The 19,479-nt window shown below is 50.4% G+C and overlaps 1 protein-coding gene across 1 annotated transcript in view; it reads left to right on the top strand.

Annotated features, from left to right (window-relative positions):
* Window positions 1–2,151: 2,151 nt before the first annotated feature.
* Window positions 2,152–19,479, top strand: part of LOC116810847 (radial spoke head 10 homolog B2-like) — a 33,259-nt gene continuing 15,931 nt past the window's right edge. Inside the window, exons 1-7 of the mRNA XM_058436457.1 lie at window positions 2,152–2,227; window positions 3,125–3,251; window positions 12,302–12,427; window positions 12,544–12,882; window positions 13,543–13,618; window positions 14,684–14,752; window positions 18,350–18,523. Coding sequence (XP_058292440.1) covers window positions 12,629–12,882; window positions 13,543–13,618; window positions 14,684–14,752; window positions 18,350–18,523 — 573 coding nt within the window. The 5' untranslated portion in view covers window positions 2,152–2,227; window positions 3,125–3,251; window positions 12,302–12,427; window positions 12,544–12,628. The remainder of the gene's footprint in view (window positions 2,228–3,124; window positions 3,252–12,301; window positions 12,428–12,543; window positions 12,883–13,542; window positions 13,619–14,683; window positions 14,753–18,349; window positions 18,524–19,479) is intronic.

The following is a 19,479-nucleotide window of genomic DNA, read 5'->3' as shown; positions in this document are numbered from 1 at the left end:
TGGAGTGCAGTGGCGTGATCTCGGCTCACTGCAACCTCTGCCTCTCGGGTTCAAGTGATTCTCCTGCCTCAGCCTTCCGAGTAGCTGGGATTACAGACACCCGCCACCACACCTGGCTAATTTTTGTATTTCTAATAGAGAGGGAGTTTTGCCATGTTTGTCAGGCTGGTCTCAAACTCCTGACCTCAGGTGATCCACCCGCCTCAAGCCTCCCAAAGTGCTGGGATTACAGGCGTGAGCCACCATGCCCGGCTGAGGTCTTGTATTTTTTAGCCATTCGGCAAAGATAACCTCTCGTCTGTGACATTTCAAGTTGGCCCAGGTAATCACAGATCACTTAGGGTCCCAGATGGGCCACACTTCAAGATTAAAGGATAAAGACCCAGTTTCACCCTGCCCTGCCAGCCCCTGTGTCGGGTGGCCCTGTTGACCTCTGTAGCTTTTCCCGTTCCTCTTGTTCCCTGTACTCAAGCCTCTCTGGCTGTCTTTCTTTTTCCCTTGGCAGGCCTGATGAATCCCTGTGTGGCCACAAAGCAGAATGAAGGATATCTTTATGTGTGGCTCTGCAAACATCAGCGGTCCGTTCTGGTGCTTGGCACAGATTGCTGTCTGTCTAGAATACTTGTCCTGCACCCTGCACCCACTTCTCCCCCATTACCTGATTAACTCTCTCTTATCCTTAGACTCAGCTCAAAGGTCACTTCCTGACCCCAGGGTGAAGTCTCTCTTATGACACTGGGTGCTTTTTCTTCCTGACCTTCCTGTCGTTTGTCATCGTAATTGACTTGCCTGAGTATTTGCTCAATGTCTTTCTTCCCCAGTAATCTGTTGGCTCCAGGACCAAGCCTGTGTTTGCTCACTGGCTGTCTCCTGCCTTCAGCAGTGTGTGTCTTATCCAGCACTCAGGACCGGATGCAGTGGCTCACACTTGTAATCCCAGCATTTTGGGAGGCCGAGGTGGGAGGATCGCTTGAGCCCAGGAGTTTGAGACCAGCCTGGGCAACATAGTGAGACCCTGTGTCTATCTTTGAAAAAATAACAAAAAGTTAAAAAAAAAAAAGCACTCAGTAAATCCAGGAGGAGAGAAGGATGGAGATATAATACAGGCAGAGGAAGGAACAGGATAGCAAAATAAATGCTGTCTGTGGGAGCCGCTGTGGCTCAGGCCGGTTGCCCTGGCACTCAGGGAGGCGAGGCTACACGTTCAAGGCCAACCTGGTCAACATTGATTAAAAAAATAAATGCTGTCTGTTCATTCTGTTTATAAATGCTGGCAATGACCTAATCCAGTGTTTCAAATTCTCTATTAGAAGGAGGAAAAATAACATTTTTGTGATACTGTTATCCTTAAGGAAAGGATTCAGAAAAAGTGGGAGTCGTTGGGGTGGCAGGGTGAGGGAAAAGCAAACTACTTTTGTAGCTACTTTAACTTTTTTTGTTTTTTTGGGGACAGAGTCTTGCCCTGTTCCCCAGGCTGGAGTGCAGTGGTGTGATCTCAGCTCACTGCAACCTCTGCCTCCTGGATTCAAGCAATTCTAGTGCCTCAGCCTCCCGAGTAGCTGGGATTACAGGCGTGAGCCACCACTTCCAGCTAATTTTTGTTTTTGTGGTTTTTTTTTTTTTTTTTTTTTTGAGACAGAGTCTTGTTGTGTCGCCCAGGCTGGAGTATAGTGGCATGATCTTGGCTCACAGCAACCTTTGCCTCCTGGGTTCAAACGAATTTCCTGCCTAAGCCTCCCAAGTAGCTGGGACTACAGGCGTGCGCCACCATGCCTGGCCTAATTTTTATATTTTTAGTAGAGAGAGGGTTTCACCATGTTGACCAGGCTGGTCTCAAACTCCTGGCCTCAAGAGAACTGCCTGCCTCGGCCTCCTAAAGTGCTGAGATTATGGGCGTGAGTCACCGCATCTGGCCTGTAGCTACTTTAACTTCTAAAAATAACTTTAAGAAAGAGAAAATTAAAAGGAACTTCTCAGGAAGTTTCGTGATACTTAGCTGAATAGTGTTGTTGTTCATGTTGTTATTCTGACATGAATTCAAAATACAGTATTGTTGTTTTAATTTCGTTTCTGCTGTAAAGCTAAATGTTTGACTTCAGGATATGGTTTGAATCATTTTTATGTTTTTCAGACCTCAGACTCTCAACTGCTGTTAATGAAGCTATTCTGATAGAAAATCTGGAAATATTTAGAAAGAATGGCTTTGATTTTGTTATTGATAAAAATGGTAAGTTATTAATTAGAACTATAGTGGCTGGGTGTGGTGGCTCATGCCTGTAATCCCAGCACTCTGGGAGGCCAAGGCAGACAGATCGCCTGAGGTCAGGAGTTCGAGACCAGCCTGGTCAACATGGTAAAACCCCCATCTCTACTGAAAATACAAAAATTAGCTGGGCGTGATGGTGGGCGCCTGTAATCCCAGCTACTCGGGAGGCTGAGGTGGGAGAATCGCTTGAACCCGGGCGTCAGAGGTTGCAGTGAGCCGAGATCATGTCACTGCACTCCAGCCTGGGCAACAAGAGTGAAACTCTGTCTCAAAAAAAAAAAAAAAAAAAAATTAGAACTTTAGATTCTTGTCTTTTTAGAGCTGGGAATAATCTTTCAGGTCATATAGACCAGTTTTTTTATTTTATAAAAGATGAAAAAGGTTCCCCCAAAAGGCATTTTGTGACTGTCCTTTCTTTCAAATGTTCATTCCTTTTTTTTTTTTTTCTTTCTGAGACGGAGTCTTGCTCTGTTGCCCAGGCTAAAGTGCAGTGGCGCCGATCTTGGCTCACTGCAAGTTCCACCTCCCGGGTTCATGCCATTCTCCTGCCTCAGTCTCCCGAGTAGCTGGGACTACAGGCGCCTGCCACCACGCCCAGCTAATTTTTTCTATTTTGTAGTAGAGACGGGGTTTCACCATGTTAGCCAGGATGGTCTCTATCTCCTGACCTCGTAATCCGCCCGCCTCGGCCTCCCAAAGTGCTGGGATTACAGGCATGAGCCACCATGCCCGGCCTCAGATGTTCATCCTAAGTAGCTTTCAAGTGAGACGTGTTTGTCAAGTCATGGATTTTTCTCAAAATTGTATTCTTTTAGCTCCAGTCACTGAAAGGGCTAAACTGATTTCCTTGCCAACTAGTAAAAACTGGACCTTTGGACCCCAGGACATCGATGAACTGATCTTTATGCTGAGCGACAGCCCTGGGGTCATGTGCCGGCCTTCCCGAGTCAAGCAGATGTTTGCCTCCAGAGCCTGTCGGAAGTCGGTAAGTAAAGAAAGCCCGGCTGTCAGCTCAGCTGCTCAAGCTTGCAGTCGAGGAAGGTCTCAGCCCAGCTCCTGGTTTGGTCAAGATTGTTAAATGCCTTTATGATTGCCAGGGGTCATTTTACACAGAGAGCTACGTGGAACATCATAGCTGAGCATCTATGTCGTCTGTATTCTCTGTGACCTTGAACTCATAATTATTGCTCTTTTGTTACCTCTGTTAAACAGTATTCTTGGTCGGGCACGGTGGCTCAAGCCTCTAATCCCAGCACTTTGGGAGGCCAAGGCAGGCGGATCACAGGTTCAGGAGATCGAGACCATCCTGGCTAACATGATGAAACCCCGTCTCTACTAAAAAATACAAAAAAGTTAGCCAGGCGTGGTGGCGGGCGCCTGTAGCCCCAGCTACTCAGGAGGCTGAGGCAGGAGAATGGTGTGAACCTGGAAGGCGGAGCTTGCAGTGAGCCGAGTTCACACCACTGCACTTCAGCCTGGGCGACAGAGCGAGACTCTGTCTCAAAAAAAAAACAAACACTATTTATTTATTTATTTTTTAAGACGGGATCTCCCTCCGTCGCCCAGGCTGGAGTGTAGTGGCGCAATCACAGCTCACTGCAGCCTTGACCTCCCAGGCTGAAGCGATCCTCCTGCCTCCGTCTCCCAAGTAGTTGTGACTACAGGCATGCACCACCATGTCCAGCTAATTTTTACATTTTTTTGTAGAAACATGGTCTCCATTTGCCCCTTGCCTCAGCCTCCCAAAGTGCTGGAATTACTGGCATGAGCCACCGTGCCTGGCCAGTATTCTATCTCAGAGCTTTCGTTCACTCCAACGCAGTTAGCGTTTGAGGCACCTTGTTCGTCTATGGACCTTATGGGTCATAACAACATTGGTAGATAAAGATTTGCTGCTGCCAGGACTCGGCGACATTAGACAAGATTCTCAGAGTCATCGAGGCAGCAGGTGCTTCATGGGGTGCCGTGGCTGTCGTTGCACGTGGCATCACTGCCGCTGCTGCGGTTGGTGTGGGAAGGTGGTAGCAGTGGTTACGCCTTCAGTGGGGATTAGCCTGATGTCCAAGAAAAGTGACTCTGTATCAGCTGGCCATTGGGAAAGGCCAGGACGCCATACCTTTATTTATTCAGCAGATGCGCCTTGAGCCCCTGCTGTGGGGCCCGCCCTGCTCCAGGTGCTGGGGACACAGAGGTAACAAGGCGGCTGCAGCCCCTGCCCCTGTGGAGCAGACAGTGGGGAGAAATAGGCATCACCACAAATGAACGACGCCCATTAGATGCCAGTAAGCACAGTCAAGAGAATTTTTTTTTGAGACAGAGTCTCGCTCTGTTACCAGGCTGGAGTGCGGTGGCGTGATCTCAGCTCACTGCAACCTCTGCCTCCTGGGTTCAACCGATTCTCCTGCCTCAGCCTTCCAAGTAGCTGGAACTACAGGCACGTGCCACCACACCTGGCTACTTCTTATATTTTTAGTAGAGATGGGGTTTCACCATGTTGGTCAGGCTGGTGTCGATCTCCTGACCTTGTGATCTGCCTGCCTTGGCCTCCCAAAGTGCTGGGATTACAGGTGTGAGCCACCGTGCCTGGCTAAAGCAGAGTTTTAGGACAGGAAATGACTACAGAAAAACATGGTGACCAAGTGAGATGGTGGTCAGGGAACGGCATCTGGGCAGGTGGCATCTCAGCTGCCACTTAAAAGGTGGGATGGAAGTCGGGCGTGGTGGCTCACGCCTATAATCCCAGCATTTTGGGAGGCCAAGTTGGGAGGATTGCTTGAGGCCAGGAGTTAAGAGACCAGCCTGGGCAACACAGGCAGACCCCATGTCTACAAAAAATTAAAAGATTAGCCAGGTGTGGTGGCATGTGCCTGTAGTCACAGCTACTCAGGAGGCTGAGGTGGGAGGATCACGTGAGCCGGGGAGGTCGAGTTTGCAATGAGCCAAGATCATGCAACTGCACTCCAGCCTGGGTGACAGAGTAAGACCTTGTCTCAAAAAAAAAAAAAAAAAAAAAAAAAAAAAAAAAAAGGTAGGCTGGAGCCCTCTTGGGTAAGAACTTTCCAAGTGGAGGAAGTAGCAAGACTGAAGCCAGAGGCTGATTGTGTCCCTGGAGAGGGGAAGGGAGTGAGCAGAGCGGCGTCCAGAGGACGGCCACCTAGAGTGTTGCCGGTCATGCCTAGACCCTGGGGGTCTGTGCTGTGTGTGGCTTGAGCCACTGGAGAGAACAGACCAGAAGGAGTCCCATGATTGCAGCTGCTGGAGAGAGAACAGACTGGAAGGGGTGCCATGACTGTGGCAGCTGGGGAGAGCAGCAGCTGGGGGCCACGTGGGGAGTGGGTGGGATGGAGCCTGCTGTGCAAGCTTCAGGTGTAATTTACAGCCATGAGATTAGATGAAATGACTCAAAGGCAGAGTTTAATTAGAAGAGGGCCCAGAGTCTGACTTCTAGCCACAGTGTTTCTTGGATAAAGAGCTAATATGGGCTGGGTGTGGTGGCTCACACCTGTAATCCCAGCACTTTGGAAGGCGGAGGTGGGTTGATCACCTGAGGTCAGGAATTTGAGACCAGCCTGACCAACATGGTGAAACCCCATCCCTACTGAAAGTACAAAAATTAGCTAGGTGTGGTGTCGGGCGCCTGTAATCCCAGCTACTCGGGAGGCTGAAGCGGGAGAATTGCTTGAATCTGGGAGGTGGAGTTGCAGTGAGCCCAGATCGCACCATTGCATTCCAGCCTGGGGGACACAGTCTCCCCTCAAACCCCCGCCTCGCCAAAATAAAAGACCTACTATGGACCTTCCAGTCCTGGAGTCTGTGAGTGAGAGTGTGGAGCTGAGCTCATAGCCAGGCAGTTTTGACGTCCTGTCTTTAATGTGACTCAGGGGCCCCGGGAACCACAGGCTGCTCCTTCCCTCCCGCCCTGGCCTGCTCCTCCATCTCTGGTGTTGTCACTGCCTGCCCAGGAGGCCCCTGCTCTGAGCCCTGCCCACGCTTCCAGCCCCATCTCCCCACCACGCTTCCAGCCATGTAGCTGCCTTCCAGTTCCACGCTCGCCTCAGTCTCCTCCCTGCCTTACACGCTTTCTCCCTATGCTCCTCTCTACCTGGGTTTGCCACCTTCACCCTTCACCCCCTCCCCACACCTGAGCAGGCCCCCTCGCCTGGGCGTCACCTGTCTTGGTTCTCTGTTGACTTATTGATTGTCTGTCCTCCGACCTGCTGTCACCCCGGCCTTCCGACTGTGCTTGGCACATGGTGGGCCCTCAGGGTGCTGCAGGAAGAAGGAAGGTGACAGAGGGCTTTAGTCTTGTCTCCTCTCCTTCCTGTCAGAGGACCCATGGCAAGAGAGGCAGCAGGGCCAGGGCTGGAGTGCTATGGGCAGCAGGCCGGAGCCCGACAGCGGGGGAGTGAGGGGGGAGTGACGCCTGCACCCATTGGGGGAGATGGTCTCCGGAGTGCCACAGTCCCGAGGCAGGTGTTTGCTTGATGGGCCTGTGCAGGAGGAAGGGAGTAGCAGTGCAGCTGGGGTGAGGAAGGGAGGCATTCGTGCTTGGACGTGGGGGTGCAGGCACAGCCCAGCGAGGGCCAAGTCAGGGGACAGACGAGGAGGGCTTTTATTCAGGTGACAGGGAGAGCCATGGAGCGGAACGACATGACCTAACAGCCCTTTAAAGGTAATCACTGGCTGCTGAGTGGAGAGTGGCCCGGAGGGGTCGCAGTGGAGCAGGGAGGCCTGCAGGGAGGCTGCTGCACCTGCCATGGTGAGAGGGCAGGGTGGCTGCTGAGACAGGTGTGGTCGGCGTCTGGAGTGGAGGCGGTGCCTTGAAGGAGCCACAAGGGGCCTGATTTCACAGAAGGGTGGAGGGCTGAGATCTAGAACCTAGGCTTCTCTGGGGGAAGGTTTTTCAGGGAAGGTGGTTTTTGAGCTGTAATCTTGTCCAGTCTTATGTTAGAGAAGAATGCTTCTGAAGAACTGCCATTCTGACGTCAAAAAAAAAACTATTAAAACATTGAACCATTGTGTCTCGTACTCAGGTGATGATTGGGACTGCTCTTAACACCAGTGAGATGAAGAAACTGATCACCCACACGGGGGAGATAGACCACCCCTGGAACTGTCCCCATGGAAGGCCAACCATAAGACACATTGCCAACCTGGGTGTCATTTCTCAGAACTGACCATAGTCACTGTATGGAATGATGGGTTTTATTGCCGATTTTTATGTTTTGGAAAACAGGGTCTTCACTAACCGTTTTTGTTTTAAAATGAACCTGCTACTTTAAAAAAATACACATCAGACCCATTTAAAAGTGATCTTGAGAACCTTTTCAAACCAGATGGAGCATTGCTTGTAAAATTTTTTTTCTCTGTGTTAGCATGCACTTGTGTGTTTGTGTGTCCAGGCAAGAATATGTTTTATAAAAATAAGAACACTTGGGCCGGGCGTGGTGGCTCACGCCTGTGATCCCAGCACTTTGGGAGGCTGAGGCAGGCGGATCACCTGAGGTCGGGAGTTCGAGACCAGCCTAACCAACATGGAGAAACCCTGCCTCTACTAAAAATACAAAATTAGCCAGGCGTGGTGGCACATGCCTGTAATCCCAGCTACTCGGGAGGCTGAGGCAGGAGAATCACTTGAACCCGGGAGACAGAGGTTGTAGTGAGCTGAGATCGTGCCATTGTGCTCCAGCCTGGGCAATAGAGCAAGACTCCGTCTCAAAACAAAACAACACAAAACAAAAGCACTTTAGAAGTGACTCAGGCCTCTGCTCTGGCTGGACATAGTTTAGTCTATAACTTTCAACCCTTAACAATAATTAAATTCATCTTTGTTTAATTTTGTAAATTTAAAATTAGGGTCATTTTGGGTTAGTGATTCTCAGCCCTGATTCACATTAAATTTTTAAACAAGGGGGGTTCTCTGCCCAGCTGGAAGAAAATGACTGGTTGGGACATTCCTTTGTGCGGCCAAGGTCGCAAAGTTCTGTCCTCGCAGGGGAACAAAAAGAGTTTGATTTTCCCATAATTTGATGCTGTGATTTGGTTTCCTCAGGGTGTGAACTGTAGAGCATTCCAGTTACTGGCCTTGAGTGGTTCTGGGAATATAAGAATCCCTGTCTGTCTTTTCAAATAGTTTTCATGGAACCTTGTCCTGTTTGAACTGGGCTGAAAATGGAAGTAAAGATGCCCTCTTGGGGGCCCAGAGATGACAGATGTGGCTCCCCCTGCTGCCCCCACCCCTTCCCCAGACTGTGGGCGGCTCGCCTTCCTGATTTAGAATCCCTTAGATGGAGGAGGCAGTACAGTAGTAACTGTGCCATCGTGTCTGGCACTGTGCTGGTGTGGTCTGCAGGATCCCACTTACGAACTCTGCAGATTGGGAGCCGTGGCAGGATAACAGCCCCCAAGACAGCTGTGTCCTAATCCCCAGAACCTGTCACCACGCTGCCTCATATGGCAGAAGGGACTCAGCAGGTATGATTGCGTGAAGGATCTTTTTTTTTTAATGAGATGAAGTTTCGCTCTTGTTGCCCAGGCGGCAGTGCAATAGCATGATCTCTGCTCACTGCAGCCTCTGCCTCCCAGGTTCAAGTGATTCTTCCACCTCAGCCTCCTGAGTAGCTGGGATTACAGGTGCCCACAACCACACCTGGCTAATTTTTGTATTTTTAGTAGTGACAGGGTTTCACCATGTTGACCAGGCTGGTCTCGAACTCCTGATCTCAGGTGATCCGACTGCCTCAGCCTCCCAAAGTGCTGGGATTACAGGTGTGAGCCATTGTGCCTGGCTGAGTTAAGGATCTTGCAATAGCTTATCCTGGATTGTCTGGGTGGGCCCAGTCCATTGGGTAAGTCCTTCAAAGGTGGGAGACCTTTCCTTGCTGGCCAGAGAGAGGAGGCATTGCTGGTCTTGGAGATGGAAGGAGGTACCACTAGTCAAGGACTGCAAGCAGCCTCTAGAACAGGGATTCCCACACCCAGGCCACGGACCAGTAGTGGTCCACGGTCTGTTAGGAACCAGGGTGCACAGCAAGTTAGGGGCCGGCAAGGCAGCGAAGCTTCATCTGTATTTATAGCCACTCCTCATGGCTGGCATTAGCACCTGAGCTCTGCCTCCTGTCAGATCAGTGGTGGGCATTAGATTCTCATAGGAGCACAAACCCTATTGTGAACTGTACATGCGAGGGATGTAGGTTGCACACTTCTTATGAGAATCTGATGCCTGATGATCTGTCACTGTCTCCCATCACCCCCAGATGGGACTGTCTAGTTGCAGGAAAACAAGTTCAGGGCTCCCACTGAGTCTCTATGATGGTGAGTTGTATAATTATTTAATTATATGTTACAATGTAATAATAGTAGAAATAAAGTGCACAAATAAATGCAATGCGCTTGAATCATCCTGAAACCATCCCTACCCGACCCCCATCCATGGAAAAATTGTGTTCCGGGAAACCGGTTTCTGGTGCCAAAAAGGTTGGGGACCGCTTCTGGAAAAGCTGGAAAAGGCAAGAAAATGGATTCTCCCCCAGAGCCTCTGGAAGGAACCAGCACTGTGGGACTAATTTACATACTGTAGGGTAATAAATTTGTGTTGCTTCAAGCCACTAAATTTATGGTAATTTGTTTGCAGCAGCAATGGGAAAACTAATGCCTGCGTTATTCCTATTTTATGATGAAGCAGTTAGCAGAGCTGGGTAAACCCTGGCCTGCTGCCTGCAGCGCCCAGCCTTTCCCCCTGGCCTTCAGGACCAGCAAGGGCGGGACACCTGCTTGGCGCTGGCTCGCGGCCCCTTTAAGAGCACAGGGTGGGCCTGCCGGCGTCCTCGGTTGCCTGGAGACCGGAGCCGGGTCTGGGACGCGGAGAGCCCCGCAACACCTCTGCCCGAGCCCGGCGAGGTCTCTGGGCTCCTGGAGCGAGGTGAGCTCCCCAGGCCGCGGTCCTGCGTACGCCGGGACAGCCGTGGCGACCGGGTCCTGCTCCTCCCCGGCCGGACTGACGTGGCCTTCCAGGACCCGAGCACGTGCGTGATGAGCGAGGAGGGCGTAGGCGGGCGGACCAGTGCAGGGAGCCGATTCTTCCCGGCTCACCGTAGACACAGGGGAGAGACGGCCTCTCTTTAAGCCCAGGAGAACAGAGGAAACATTAGGAAACGCACTGAGCAATGAAATTGGCTTGATTTGTAGTTCACTTATTTGTAGGTCACTGACAGAGGACCGAAAAGCTCGTAGTAAAGGCCCCTCTAAATTTAGAGGTGAGAGCAGCTTGGGCTAGGGGACCCAGGGGCGGCTTCGCTGAGATAGTGGTCGGGGGCGGGAAGGAGCAAGGTGGTGTTGGAAGGAAGAGAGAAGGCTTGGCCGGGCGCGATGGCTCACGCTTGTAATCCCAGCACTTTGGGAGGCCAAGGCGGGCAGATCACGAGGTCAGGAGTTCGACACCAGCCTGACCAACACGGTGAAACCCCATCTCTACTAAAAATACAAAAATTAGCTGAGTGTGGTGGCAGGTGCCTGTAATCCCAGCTACTTGGGAGGCTGAGGCAGGAGAATCACTTGAACCTGCAGTGAGGTTGCCGTGAGCCAAGATCCTGCCACTGCACTCCAGCCTGCACGACAGGGCTAGACTCTGCCTAAAAAAAAAAAGAAAAAAAAAAACAAACCAAAAAAACCAGAACTGGGCCGGGCACCCACACCCGGTGGCTCACGCCTGTAATCCCAGCACTTTGCAGGCTGAGGCGGGCAGCTCACGGGGTCAGGAGATCGAGACCATCCTGGCTAACACGGCGAAACCCCGTGTCTACTAAAAACACATAAAAAATTAGCCAGGCATGGTGGCGGATGCCTGTAGTCCCAGCTACTCAGGAGGCTGAGGCAGGAGAATGGCATGAACCCCGGAGGCGGAGCTTGCAGTGAGCCAAGATCCCACCACTGCACTCCAGCCTGGGCGACAGAGCGAGACTCCGTCTCAAAAAAAAAAAAAACCCACAGAACTGGCAATGGATAATGCAAGACCGTGAATCCAGGTCTTGCACACTTTACAATGCTGACCTATAAGGAGAGGGGCTTATTTTTATTTATTTATTTATTTTTGAGACAGAGTCTTGCTCTGTTGCCCAGGCTGGAGTGCAGTGGTGTGATCTCTGCTCACTGCAACCTCCATCTCCTGGGTTCAAGCAATTCTCCTGCCTCAGCCTCCTGAGTTGCTGGGATTACAGGCATGTGCCACCATGCCTGGCTAATTTTTTGTATTTTTAGTAGAGACGGGGTTTCACCGTGTTAGCCAGGGTGGTCTTGAACTCCTGACCTCGTGATCCACCTGCCTCGGCCTCCCAAAGTGCTGGGATTACAGGCGTGAGCCAGCACGCCCGGCCGGAGAGGGGATTTTAAAGTGTGAATTGGCTGCGTGCAAGACCTGAGAGGTGAAGTAGCCTTTTTCATGTATAGGGTTACCTTTCAAGAAACAATGCTAGACAATGATTCCAACTTAAATAATTTTTAGGGCAAGGTACAGTGGCTCACACCTATAATCCCAGCACTTTGGGAGCTGAGACAGGCAGATTGCTTGAGCTCAGAAGTTCCAGACCAGCCGGGGCAACATAGCAAGACCCTGTCTCTACAAAAAATTAGCCAGGTGTGGTGATGCGTGCCTATGGTCCAAGCTACTTGGGAAGCTGAGGTGGAAGGATCACCTGAGCCTGGAAAGTTGAGGCTGCAGTGAGCCGTGATTGTGCCACTGCACTCCAGCCTGGATGACAGAGTGAGACTCTGTCTCAAAAATTAAAAACTTTTAGGAACAACCAATGCAATGTTGAGGTTGTATTTTTATAAACTGATGGTACTTGAAATTTGTAATTATTATTATTTTTGAGACAGAGTCTTGCTCTGTTACCCAGACTGGAGTGCAGTGGTGTGATCACCACTCACTGCAGCCTCGACCTCCCAGGCTCAAGCCGTCCTCCCACCTGAGCCTCCCTAGTAGCTGGGACTACAGGCATGTGCCACCATGCCTGGCTACTTTATTTTTATGTTTTGTAGAGAGGGGGCGTCTCACTATGTTGCCTAGGCTGATCTCGACCTCCTGGACTCAACTCACATGATCCTCCCACCTCGGCCCCCTCAAAGTGCTGAGATCGCAGGTGTGAGCCACCACACCCAGCCCTGGTAACTAATTTTTCAGACTTTGGCAGGAGAATGATAATGACATTGTGTTGTAAAACTAAAATTTTAACTACAAATGAAAACCCCAAGTGTTTGGAGATGTAATTTTTATTTTTCAGATAAAACTCATCAGTGCTTTGAAACAAGCAGCTCTGAACCAAAGAAATCATTTGATTCAAGTAACCACTGGATCTTCCCAAGGCAATGGTGAAAGAAAAGAAAAAAGCAGACAAAAAAGGGGAGAAGTCTGCCCGCTCTCCCTCATCTCTCTCTGATAATCTAGACTTTTCCAAACAAGATGGCAACACCACTAGGCAAGAGATGTCCCCAGCTGGTGTCCCATTGCTGGGAATGCAGCTCAACGAAATGAAACCCAAAAAAGACCCCCGAAACGTTCAGCAGAACGCAGATGCCACCCAGTACGAAGAGTCCATTCTGACCAAACTCATAGTGGAAAGGTGATTTTAATGGGGGTGCCATCGGGTATAACACTGCCAGTCAGGGTGGTGAAACATATAACAAAGTGTACTATCTTAATTATTTTAAGTGTACAATTCAATGGCATTAAGTACGTTCACAGTGTTGTACAAGCATCTATTAAATAGTAACTCCTGGCCAGGTGCGGTGGTTCAAGCCTGTAATCCAGCACTTTGGGAGGCTGAGGCGGGCAGGTCACTTGAGGCCAGGAGTTTGAGACCAGCCTGGCCAATATGGTGAAACTCCGTCTCTACTAAAAACACAATAATTAGCTGGGAGTGGTGACATGTGCCTGTAATCCCAGCTACACAGGAGGCTGAGGTGGGAGAATCACTTGAACCCGGGAGGCGGAGGTTGCAGTGAGCCAAGATCGCGCCACTGCACTCCATCCAGCCCAGGCGACAGAGTGAGACGCCATCTCAAAAAAAAGTCACCAAAAAACAAAAAAAAAAACCCCAAAGTCCTTCATTCCTCCCCCCACCTTCAAACCCCTGGTAACCTCTTCTACTTTCTAGCTCTGTGTATATATATATTTTTTTCTGACTTCATTCTTCCCATTCCACAGTTAGATATTTTAACCCACTGTCACTTGGGCTTATTCACATTGTTCATTACCTTGAATTACCTTTATTTCTTTGTAGCTACGAAGGGGAAAAGGTTCGTGGGCTGTATGAGGGAGAAGGCTTTGCAGCCTTTCAAGGCGGTTGTACCTATCGTGTAAGTTGCCCATTTGAGAACCTGCAGGAAGGGGAGGAAGGTGTGGGGTGATGGTCATAGATTTGCAAATCTTCAGTAAAATCCACCGATGCTTCAAAAGAAATTGGAAGCTCTTCATGCTGATTTTATTCGGAACCCTGCTTACCTATTTAAGGTAAAAATAATGTATAACAAAAGTTATTTTAGATTTGTTTCTTTTCCTGATTATTTTATTTTTTGAGACAGGGTCTCACTGTGTCACCCAAGCGGGAGTGCAGTGGCACAATCATAACTCACTGTGGCCTCGACCTCCTGGAGTCAAACGATCCTCCCTCCTCAGCCTCTTGAATAGCTGGGACTACAGGCATGCGCTACCACGCCTGGCTAATTAATTTTTTTTTTTTTTTTTTTTTTTTTTTGGTGGAGACAAGGAGTTGCTATGTTGCCAGGGCTGGTCTTGAACTGCCGGGCATAAGTGATCCTCCTGCCTCAGACTCCTAAAGTGCTGGGATTGCAGGAGTGAGCCCCCGCACCTGGTTGAGAACACATTTTTGTAGCTGAGGTCATCCTTAGGTCATGAAGATGAGGACTTCTTAGATCCTTTTTAGAGAAGGATGGACCCCAGCATGGAGCCAGCCCAAAGTAGGTCTCAGAGGACTCAGCTGCTGCTGAGTGCGCAGACGAGCATCTTCACGCACGTGAAATCGGGATAAGGCAGCTGTGGGAGAGAATCATCAGCTGCAGGCCAGGTGCGGTGGCTCATGCCTATAATCCCAGCACTTTGGGAGGCCAAGGCGGGCGCATTGCTTGAGCTCAGGATTTCAAGACCAGCCTGGCCAACATGGTGAAATCCCATCTCTACAAAAAATACAAAAATTAGCTGGGCATGGTGGTGGATGCCTGTAGTCCCAGCTACTCGGGAGGCTGAAGTGGGAGGATTGCTTGAGCCTGGGAGGTCGAGGCTGCAGTGAGCTATGATCACACCACTGCACTCCAGCCTGGGTGACAGAACCAGACCCTATCTCAAATATGTATATATGTCAGCTGCATTCTAAGCGTTTGTCGTTGCTTTGTTTTGTTTTGAAGGGTACGTTTTCAGAAGGACTCATGCATGGACAAGGGACTTATATTTGGGCCGATGGATTAAAATATGAGGTGAGGCATATAACCAGCTATAGTTTAAGCTGTGATTATTGGACGGAACAGTTTCCCACAATTGAACAGACTATTTTCGTTGATGTCATTCAGCATATCGGTTAAGAAAAATTCACAGAACCAGTGGATCTAGTAACTCATGACTGCATGGGACCCGCCAGTAATTGTTATTGGTTTCATTTGTGTGTTCTAGAGGTATTCTGTGCCTTCTAAGCACAGAGAGTACATGTACTTGTATGTAGCTTGTCCTACTTTTTTCTTTGAGACAGGGTCTTGCTCTGTTGCCCAGGCTGGAGTATAGTGGTGCGATCATGACTCACTGCAGCCTGGAACTTCTGTAGCCTGTCTTGCTTTTTACAAACACACATAGTTTATTATACACTCTCTTTGGCACATTTACTTAGTTAGTTGGTGAGTCTGAGATAGGGTCTTGCTCTGTCACCCAGGCTGAAGTGCAGTGGTAAGATCATGACTGACTGCAGTCTCGAACTCCTAGACTCAAGCGATCCTCTCGGCTCAGCCTGCTGAGTAGCTGCGACTACAGGTGTGCTCCACAGCGCCCGGCTAATTTATTTTTACTTTATTTTTTTTTTATAGAGACAGGGTCTTGCTGTGTTTCCCAGGCTGGTCTCGAACTCCTAGGCTTAAGCGATCCTCCCACCTTGGCCTCCCAAAGTGTTGGGGATTACAGGCGTGAGCCACCACACCTGGCCTGTACCTTTAATTTTGAGATCAAACCATATCCATTCATGCAGATCTGTTTTTACTGGCTGCATGTATTCCATTATGTGGCTTTTTATTTAACCTGCGGGGTTGAGGGGAATGTGTATTTTTAAACTGATTGCAAGAACCAAATTGTTCGCCAAGAGATTGTACCAGGCTCAATTCCCACCCACAAAGTGAGTGAGTGCTGAAATGCTATCCTAAAAATCCCAAATGCAGAGTTGCTAACAGATGGTGTTTATAAATGGTAATGATGACATTTAAAACACATGCGCATAATGCACTTTATTCAAATAACACACAGCCAATGATGGAAACGGAGTCAAGTTTGAGCCGGGAAGCCACCTGCAGCTGGGCGGTGAGAGGCGTGCTGCAGAGGAGCAGGGAGAGAGAGGGAGGGACTGACCCTCACTGGCAGGGCGAGGAGGATCTCCAAGTTCCAGGGGAGCTTGAGGATTGGGCCCCCACCTTGGATTCATCCCAGCTCCCTTCCCATGCAACATCCCGCCTACCAGCCGGCAACTGACACGCAAGTTTTCTGGTCTTTATTTTATTTTATTTATTTTTGTGAGACATAGTCTCGCTCTATCGCCCAGGCTGGAGTGCAGCAGTGGGATCTCGGCTCACTGCAACCTCCACCTCCTGGGTTCAAGCAATTTTCTTGCCTCAGCCTCCAGAGTAACTGGGATTACAGGCGCCCGCCACCATGCCAGGCTAGTTTTTGTATTTTTAGTAGAGACGGGGTTTTGCCATGTTGGCCAGGCTGGTCTCAAACCCCTGGCTTCAGGTGATGTGCTTACCTCAGCCTCCCAAAGTGCAGGGATTAGAGGCGTGAGCCACCGCACCGGGCCAGTTTCTGGTCCTTAAGTGGCAACTTAACCAAGAACCGCCCTGTGCCTCGTTGTCCCGGGAAACTCTCAGCAGGTGGGGAGGTCATTTTTGCAGGCACAGACGCCTACTTCAGCCCAGTCAGGGGGGCTCCTAGAAGCATCCTCAGAGAGAGGCCGACTGGCCTCATGGGTCCTGCCTGGTGATCAGGCCAGGCGTGCTGTCCTCTTGTCTCTGCTGACGTGGCTGCCTCCAGGGAGTTCAGGTTCCTGGAAGAGAATCCGATGCTGCTGGGTGCTGTGCACTGTGCTGCCTGCTGCCCACTCAGACGTCCTGGGCAGAGTGGGTTCCCTAGCAGGTGCCCCTGGGGCAGGCTGTTGACTGACTTGTTTACAGAATATTTTGATGACCCGTGGCAGAAAGAGGGATTTCCTGACCGGGCATGGTGGCTCACGCCTGTAATCCCAGTACTTTGGGAGGCCAAGGTGGGCAGATCATCTGAGGTCAGGAGATCGAGACCAGCCTGGCCAATATGGTGAAACCCCGTCTCTACTAAAACTATAAAAATTTGCGGGGCGTGGTGGTGCACACCTGTGATCCCAGCTACTCGGAAGGCTGAGGCAGAATTGCTTAAACCTGGGAGGCGGAGGTTGCAGTGAGCCGAGACTATACCACTGCACTCCAGCCTGGGCAACAAGAGCAAAACTCCATCTTGGAAAAAAACACGAAAAAGAAAGAGGGGTTTCCCCAGTCATCACTAAGCCTGGAGGGAACAGTGAATTCACCTCCTTCGAGCGGGTTCTTTTTTTTTTTTCATTAGAGACAGGATCTTGCTCTGTCGCCCAGGCTGGAATGCAGTGGTCACAGTTCACTGCAGCCTCAACCTGCTGGGCTCAACAGATCCTCTCAGCTCAGCACCCCCAAAGTGCTGGGATTATAGGCGTGCACCACTGCCCCTTGGTGGCCAGCACCTGTAGTCCCAGCTACTTGGGAGGCCAAGGTAGGAAGATCACTTGAGGCTGGGAGTTTGAGACCAGACCAGCCTGGGCAACATAGAGAAACTCCATCTCCACAAAAAATTTAAAAATTAGGCTTGGTGGCACACACACCTGTAGTCTCAGCTACTTGGGGGGCTGTGGTGGGAGGATCTCTTGAGCCTGGGAGGTCGAGGCTGCAGTGAGCTTTGATTGTCTCGCTGCACTCCAACCTAGGTGACAGGGTGAGACCCTGTCTCAAAAAAACAAAACAAAACAAAACAAAAACTAGGCATGATGGCTCGAGCCTGTTAAATGCCTGTTAATCTCAGCACTTTGGGAAGCCGAGGTGGGTGGATCACCTGAGGTCAGGAGTTCAAGACCAGCCTGGCCAACATGGCAAAACCCTGTCTCTACTAAAAATACAAAAAAATTAGCAGGGTGTGGTGGTGGGGGCCTGTAATCCCAGCTACTTGGGAGGCTGAGGCAGGAGAATTGCTTGAACCAGGGAGGAAGAGGTTGCAGTTAGCCAAGATGGCGCCATTGCACTCCAGCCTGGGCAACAGAGTGAGACTCTGTCTCAAAAATAAAAACAATAACAAATAAAATATTTTTCTACAGACAGCGTCTCCTTAGGTTGCCCAGACTGGCCTCAAATTCCTGGCCTCAAGCAGTTCTCCCGCCTCAGTCTCCCAAAGTGCTGTGATTACAGGCGTGAGCCACTGTGCCCTGCCAAGGTGGGTTCTAAGAATCTGAAGTTCCCCAGGTCAGGATTGGAAGCCAGCACTTTCCAACGTCACCTGCTTGCTTCTCCGAACTTGGTCGACCTGCAACCTCCCAGATATTTCCTCCTGCCTGAGCTTCCGCCCACTGGTCGGGTCAGATGAGAGAGGATGAGATGAGAGCAGACAAGGAAGGGAGAGAATGTGAGGGGGATGTTCAGTGTGTGTCCACAGGAGAGGCAGGAACAGAATCAGAGGTCAAGCAGCTCCTGGAACCGCCCACAGGACTAGGGATTCCCGCCCCCACCCCCAACGCTTCCTTCTGTCACCCCATGGCCGTTCTGCTTCAGGGTGACTTTGTGAAGAATGTCCCGATGAACCACGGCGTGTACACGTGGCCGGACGGCAGCACGTATGAAGGCGAAGTGGTCAACGGCATGAGGAACGGATTCGGGATGTTCAAGTGCAGCACCCGGCCTGTGTCCTACATCGGCCACTGGTGCAATGGCAAGCGGCACGGGAAGGTGGGGCAGGAGTGAAGGGGGTGGAGTGGGGGGTGGGCAGACATGGGGGACAGCCATGAGGGGGCAAGGCTGGGGAGGGGGTGGGGGTGGGGCAGAAAGGGGGTGGGGTGGCCATGTGGAGGGCAGGGGAGGGGCTGGGTGGCCACATGGAGGGAGAGAAGGGGGTAGGGGCTAGCGGTGCTGTCCAGGGCATATTCACTTTTTGTTTACTGAGGTGAAATTCACATCACATAAATTAACCATTTAATTTTTTTTTTTTTTTGAGATGGAGTCTTGCTCTGTCGCCCAGGCTGGAGTGCAATGGTGCCATCTCGGCTCACTGCAACCTCTGCCTCCCGGGTTCAAGCAATTCTCCTGCCTCAGCCTCCCAAGTAGCTGGGACTACAGGTGTGCACCACCACGCCCAGCTAATTTTTTTATTTTTAGTAGAGAAGGGATTTCGCCATGTTGGCCAGGCTGGTCTCAAACTCCTGATCTCAAGTGATCCACCCGCCTCGGCCTCCCAAAGTGCTGGGATTACAGGCATTAGCCACTGTGCCTGGCCATATGCAGGCTTTAATAGGCTATTTATCGAGTTGTGGTTGTTGTTGTGTGTGTGTGTGTGTGTGTGTGTGTGTGTGTGTCTGTGTGTGTGTGTTGCAGCAGATTGCTTGAGACATATTGGAGGGATTGGGCACGGTGACTTCTAGACAGCAGCATCTGTATGGCTGCAAGAAGGAATGTGTTTGCCTGATCATGAGAAAGAAGATAGAAAAATTCTCTCTCTCTCACACACACACACACACACACACACACACAGATAAACCTGTGAAAAAGCCTTTTGAGGCTTTTCTGTGTAGATCAAACAAAGGGAACACTATGCTCACTTATACTCGGAGGCGGTAAAATGAGTAGGATGTGAAATGGGTAAAACAACAAGGGGTCTGGTGCCTAAGAGAGAGTGACGTTCCGTTACA

Source organism: Hylobates moloch, unplaced genomic scaffold (assembly GCF_009828535.3).
Source record: "Hylobates moloch isolate HMO894 unplaced genomic scaffold, HMol_V3 SCAFFOLD_1, whole genome shotgun sequence".
Lineage (NCBI taxonomy): Eukaryota > Metazoa > Chordata > Mammalia > Primates > Hylobatidae > Hylobates > Hylobates moloch.
Note: the sequence above shows the minus strand (reverse complement) of the source record. Positions and strands in the feature narration are given on the sequence as shown.